The sequence below is a fragment of the Salvia hispanica genome, chromosome 5, assembly GCF_029641045.1.
Source record: "Salvia hispanica isolate PSC_SH4W2 chromosome 5, Shi_PSC_v1, whole genome shotgun sequence".
NCBI classification, from domain to species: domain Eukaryota; kingdom Viridiplantae; phylum Streptophyta; class Magnoliopsida; order Lamiales; family Lamiaceae; genus Salvia; species Salvia hispanica.
Genome location: NC_142696.1, coordinates 42,160,839 through 42,167,276, shown reverse-complemented (window position 1 = coordinate 42,167,276; position 6,438 = coordinate 42,160,839). Strand labels below are relative to the sequence as shown.

The window sequence follows — 6,438 nt, the reverse complement described above, 5'->3', positions numbered from 1 at the left end:
TTTTACTTTACCATTTCTCCACTTTAACTATTTTTTATCATTTTTATAAAATATGTGCGCAAAAGTGACCGAGACTCCTAATCGCGGACGGATGGAGTACTTCATTGAATAGTACATTAAATAACTAGTTACATTTGAATTTATTTTATGAGTTCATATATTTATATCAATAGTAATAGAATATTGTTTAGAATTCGTTTAGAATTGAAGTGGTGGGATATTTATAAGTACTCCCTCCGTTTCGGATAATTCGGGTCACTTTGACTGGACATGGGTTTTAAGAATTGTAATGAAAAGTGGGTTGAAAAAGTTAGTGGAATGTGAGTCCTACCTTTGTATATTAGTTTTATAATAAAATGTGGGGAGGAATGAGTTAGTGGAATATGAAATTCACTATCAAAAATGGTAAAAGTAAAGTGGGACGAACCGAAATGAAAAATTGGGACGAATTATCTAGGACGGAGGGAGTTGTAAAGAAGGCGTAGTAACCGCAGGTAGCATATATACATACGTACAACTGTTTCCGAGTCGGCGAAAGCCGTTCGGCGCCGCATTGGGTGCAATATCATCTAAGACAAAGTGAAATGACATTTAAACCCCCGCCCACATTTTGCATTTTCCCATGAGAAACATATGACTTATTACATCTCTGGCAAAGGCGTTAGAACTGTCCCCAAACTCCCTCCCTATATATATAGTCCTTACACACATTTATTCACCACCAACATTAACATAGCCTCCACTGAATTCCACTTTTCTTCACTCACTCACTCAAAACTCCTCATCATGACTCTCTCTCTCCTCCTCCTCTTCCCCGCCCTAGGGTTTCTCATCCTCTCCCTCCTCTCCAAGAAACTCAACCCCCCTAGCCTCGCCTGCCTCATCTCCTTCTACCAAAACCGGCACCGCTTGCTCAGCTGGTACACCGAGCTTCTCTCGGCGTCGGAGAATCAGACCATCGTGGTCCACCGCCTGGGCGCGCCGCGAACGATCATCACCGCGAATCCGGACAACGTGGAATACATGCTGAAGAGCAACTTCGCCAACTTCCCAAAGGGAAAGCCCTTCACCGAACTGCTCGGCGACTTCCTCGGCCTCGGGATTTTCAACGTCGACGGCCACATGTGGTCCCTCCAGCGCAAGCTCGCCAGCCACGAGTTCAGCACCAATTCTCTCCGCGATTTCACGGTCCAAGTCCTCGCCGATGAGGTCGCCGGGAGGCTCATCCCGATCCTCCAAAATGCTGCTGAGAGAAATTCCGTTTTGGACATGCAGGAGGTGTTGCGCCGCTTCGCTTTCGACACTATCTGCCAGGTCTCTCTCGGGATGGATCCTTCCTGCCTCGACATGTCTCGCCCGGTGCTGCCGCTCTCGGCCGCGTTTGATTCGGCGTCCGAGATTTCTGCTATGAGAGGGGCGGCGCCGGTTTTCGCGGTGTGGAAGCTGAAGCGGGCGCTGAATTTGGGGCCGGAGAAGGATCTCAAGGATGCTGTGAAGATCGTCCGCGGCTGCGTTGATGAGATGATTCTACGCAAGAAGGAGATGATGGAGGACAAAAGAGGAGGAGGAGGAGGAGGTGATCTTTTGTCGAGGTTTTTGGGGGCGGGGATGGAGAGCGAGATGGTGAGGGATATGGTGATAAGCTTTCTCATGGCGGGGAGGGACACCACCTCCGCAGCGCTCACGTGGCTTTTCTGGCTGCTGACCAACCACCGCGACTTCGAGCAGAGAGCGGTGGAGGAGGTCAAAATTGGTACTGATCTAGGATATAATGATTTGAAGGAGATGAATTTCATCAAGGCTTGTTTGTGTGAGACCATGAGGCTCTACCCGCCGGTGGTGTGGGACTCCAAGCATGCGGCTAACGACGACGTTTTGCCTGATGGCACGCCGGTTTTCCGGGGGAACCGGGTTACCTATTTCCCGTACGGGATGGGGCGGATGGAGGCGCTGTGGGGGAAGGATCGGCTCGAGTTTAGACCGGATCGGTGGCTAGATGAGACCGGGGCGGTTAAGATGGTCAGCCCGTATAAGTTTCCGGTTTTCCAGGCCGGTCCGAGGGTGTGCCTTGGGAAGGAAATGGCGTTTATTCAGATGAAATATGTGGTGGCGTCGGTTCTCCGCCGGTTCGAGCTGGTTCCGGTTCGGGATGAGCCGCCGGTTTATGTGCCCCAGCTCACGGCATACATGGCCGGCGGGTTCAGTGTTAGGGTTCGCCGGAGAGGGAATGTGATGTAGTTAGTGATAAGAATTTCTAGTTTTGGTTATTATTGTTTAGTAACCTTAAATCAAGGAATGGTGATAACTGATATAGGGTATGAGTTAAATTGCAATTGTTAGTACTATTATGTTAGCTATTGTGTTTTGAATTTAAATGAATGTGCAAGTGTTTAATATTTGGTGGTTTATGTTTATAATCTTTGTGATTACTTACTTTGATAATTGAATTTGAAGTGGTTAGCGGTGAGAATGTCAATTTCAACACGTGTCATTGGTTTGGTAAAACTTTGAGGCACGTGTAGAATTGGTGACGATGAGTGTTGAGCTTTCAGTTCAATCGATTTGTTCAATATTTTGTTTTAGTTGTTCACTCACTAGTGTACAATAAATTAAGTGGTTCTTAATTTACAAATTGTTACCTCATATATTAACTTGAGAATTGACTACTTTCGTGATTGGGTTAGAAATGTTCTAATGAGAAGGCTGGAATTTGAGCTAAATTTCTATTTTTATTATCACATGACTTTAAGACCTATGAGCTTCTTTTTCAATTTTGGGCTTATGCATAATATTTTAATTATGTTCTGTCAAAATTAGATTTATATTTTTCACAATAATATAAGTATGTGTCTAATATTCTTTGAAAAATATAAAGTTGATTTAATCAAATCACGCACTGAGCTTAACTTAAATTTGGCGTTGTATAGTGGCTCCTTTTTTGCCAAAGTCCAAATTGCCAATATGTTGTACACTTCTTTTTCGGGGAAACAATATTTGTTTTTAGAGGTCCAATTAAGTAATGTATTTTTTGTGGGTAATTGGTTTATATAACAAAACAGACGTACATATTCCCTTCGTTGTTGAATAATTAAAAGAGAGTCGGGTTGTAATTTGTATATTTATAGTATGAGAGAAAGAGAGATGTAACTTAGCAAGAGGACATTTATTTAATAAACAATGTACTTAATTATCATAAGGTACGTAGCAATAATTTTTAAAAATAATTGTTAAAGGAGCACGTGACAAAATTGTGGTACAGCCGTACCGATGTTGAAGTCCGAAATGAGAAGTAAATACGTGTCGTGGGTGTGAGGAACGTGTGTCCGCAACAGCAGAGACCATTTGCAAGGTGTTGAGTTTTGTATTCTGTTCTGTATTTTAAAATTGTACTCCTATTTTGTACTTACTTCATTCGGGTATTATATGTACTACTTTCCACCCACAGATATAATTAAACTATACTTATTGTATTTTATATCTCTACAAGTCAATATAGATTTTCATGCTGGCACGACTGTTGGAGTCTGGCCACTTGTGTAGAAATTAAATCTATTTTAGCCATAAGATTCGAAATTACATTGACATTATTGTACTACTTACATACTATATTATAATCATTATATTAATATTACAATACCATTATATATAAGGGGGCAATTTGTCAACGCGACAAAGGAATATATATTAATTAGATAGAAAAACTACATATTTACTACAGTAATATTTTGTTACTTTCACATTTAAGCTTCATATAATAGGCTTTTTTACTTTTTGTTTTTTTTTTTGTCAAGTCCATCCTCCATCCCAGAGAAGATGTCACACTTGGGAGATGACACGAGATTTTAGGAGATATTATTTTGTATTTTAAGTGGTGAGAGAAAATATAATTTTATAATTGATATGAGAGAGAGCTTTTTCTAAAAGAGAAAATATGACATCTTTTATGGGACAAACTAAAAAAGAAAGTGTAACATTACTATGGGATGGAGGGAGTACTTTAATTTTTTTACGCATTGAACACATCTAATTCATCATTTGGACAAAAAAACATAATGAACGGATTTGAAATCATTTGTAGAACAAAGCAAATATTTTTATTTATCTTCTGAATCATACTTCCTCTGTCCCACAAGAATATACACTTTTTCTTTTTTAGTCCATCCCATAAAATATGCACTTTCTAATTTTGGAAGGTTTTTTTCTCTCTAATGAGGTGGGACTCAATCTCCACCAACAATACTTTAATTACTTTTTCTCTCTACTTTCTCTTACTTTACCAATTTTACATTAAAACTCGTGCTGAACCCAAAGTGCATATTCTTTGGGGATGGAGGGAGTATATCTTAACAAATGGATTTCGAATCCTTTGTACTCCCTCCGTTCCAAAGTAGTGGAGACATTTATTTTTATGCGGAGATTATGAAAATTGTGTGTAATGTATTAAATAAAAAACAGTAATAAAGTACTCCCTCCGTTTCACTATAGTTGAGTCATTTTACCGTTTCGAAAAGTTTCTTCATAGTTGAGTCATTTCCTTATATGGTAACTTTTTTGTCTTTCTTACTTTACTCTCTCTTACTTTATTCTCTCTACTTTATTCACTTTATACTTTATTCTCTCTACCTTTTCCTCTCTCTTACTTTTTTATCTATTTATTTAACACCCCTAATATTCATTTATAAAACTCCATGCCGAAAAGTTTCGCCTCAACTATGGCGAAATAGAGGGAGTAGAAGAAATGAAAAAGTAGAAGAATAAAGAAAGAGAGAAGTAAAAGGAAGAGTAAGAATGTGTACTAAAAAGACAATGACTATACTATCATTGAATGCTCAAAATGGAAAAATGACTCTACTACCATGAAACAAACAGAAGGAGTATGAGATTATTTTTTTTAACGGTTAAATCGAATCACTTGTATAATCACTTCATACATGTACTTAATTCGGTAGAGGAGTTCATTTTCGTCTTTATTTTAGAAATGTGTAAATGCTTCAATCGTCTCATTGTTATCATATTAATAAGGCTCGTTTCATGCATTGGTTTTGGGTGAAAATTATGTGTTTTTGGGGCGCTAATCTATGTTTCTGAGTTCTGGTGCGTAATAAATCTGCCGGACCTAGGAGTTGTTGTTCCCTAACCTGACAGATGCAAAAGAGATGAAATTGAAGTAAAATTCAAATGTCGTCGTCCAGACCTGAGAGAATGAGAAAGTTGACGACAGGAACAGAAAGGAGCAAAAAGCAGATTTCTAAAGCATCTTATCCAAGGGCATAAGCGTCAATTCACCAAAAGGATGCCCTAGGGATCAGAGCCTCACCTATATAAAGAGTTCAACAATGAAGATTTCCACACACTTGCCTAGCTCACTTTTGGAGGCTCCTTGTTCTCATCACTTAGCTCTTCACTTCAAATACATTTTCAGTTGCTGCGCACTTGGATATGAGGTAATTTCTGGCTGCCGTGGTGGTTCTCATCGTTTTGCTATCGTGTAACACCGCCTTGTGAAGGCGAAGAAACAATATTTACTTTCGTTTTGCTTAGTTCTCTTTCTGTTTTAAGTACTTGTTGGTTTTTAGTTTCGTAACTCTAGTTTCTGACTTTGATCTACTGGATCCGAACCTATTTCTGCATATTGTGGAAGTTTATGTTGGTTTTTGTTGGATCTTGTTGAGTTGATGTTGTTTGGTTGCTTTCCTCTTTCGTTATTGTTGATTGTTGGATATTTGGAGCTGAGATCTGTTGGTTTGTTGTTGGAGGCTGTGGATTTACGTATGGTGATGTTTGAATCTGTTGAATCGTGGTGGATTTGAGTTGGTGTTTGGTAGATCTGGTTTTTATTGATTACATTCTGCATGGTTATGGCTTTTTAATCTCTGTTTCCGCATTCTCTAGGTCCAGTAGCGGAGATCTGTTAGTTTCGGCTTTAATTTCTCGTTTTAAGTTTGGATCTGAAGTTTACTCTGCTTTTATGGTGTTAAATGCTCTGTTCTTTCTGATATTCTCGTTTGATTCATGAAGAAGATGAAGTTTGTTGGTAGTTAGAATAAAATATGCTTTTGTTGGTACTTTCTGCAAGTCCTTTTGCTTTTCTGCAGTTTTTAGGAAAGTCCGTCTAGTCCGTTGACTCCAGTTATCTAAAATAGTCAAAATTTCATTTCTCAAGTCATGCATGTTCTGTACATTCTCGTTTCCTAGAGAAAAATAATTTTAAATCTCCTAGACCCAGTAGTTTTAAGTTCTCAACCCAAAAATTGCGTGACAGCAGCCAACCCCTTTTCCAAAACATCCCAAATGCAGTTTCGTAACACATCCGTCCTCGTGGGATTGATCCTTTATTTCCCTGTGTTAGTTATAGTATAGTGGGTTGAGGTTTTTGAAGAGGTAGAGTGTATCCAACGACCCCTGTCTGATAGTTTCATGATCACCTAGACCCTGATA

The 6,438-nt window shown here is 39.2% G+C and overlaps 1 protein-coding gene across 1 annotated transcript; it reads left to right on the top strand.

The window, feature by feature from the left end:
- Positions 1-580: 580 nt before the first annotated feature.
- On the top strand, positions 581-2,396 carry LOC125187069 (cytochrome P450 94B3-like). The gene has a single exon (XM_048083580.2). The coding sequence runs from the start codon at positions 634-636 to the stop codon at positions 2,236-2,238; it is 1,605 nt and encodes a 534-aa protein (XP_047939537.2). The 5' UTR covers positions 581-633; the 3' UTR covers positions 2,239-2,396.
- Positions 2,397-6,438: the final 4,042 nt, after the last annotated feature.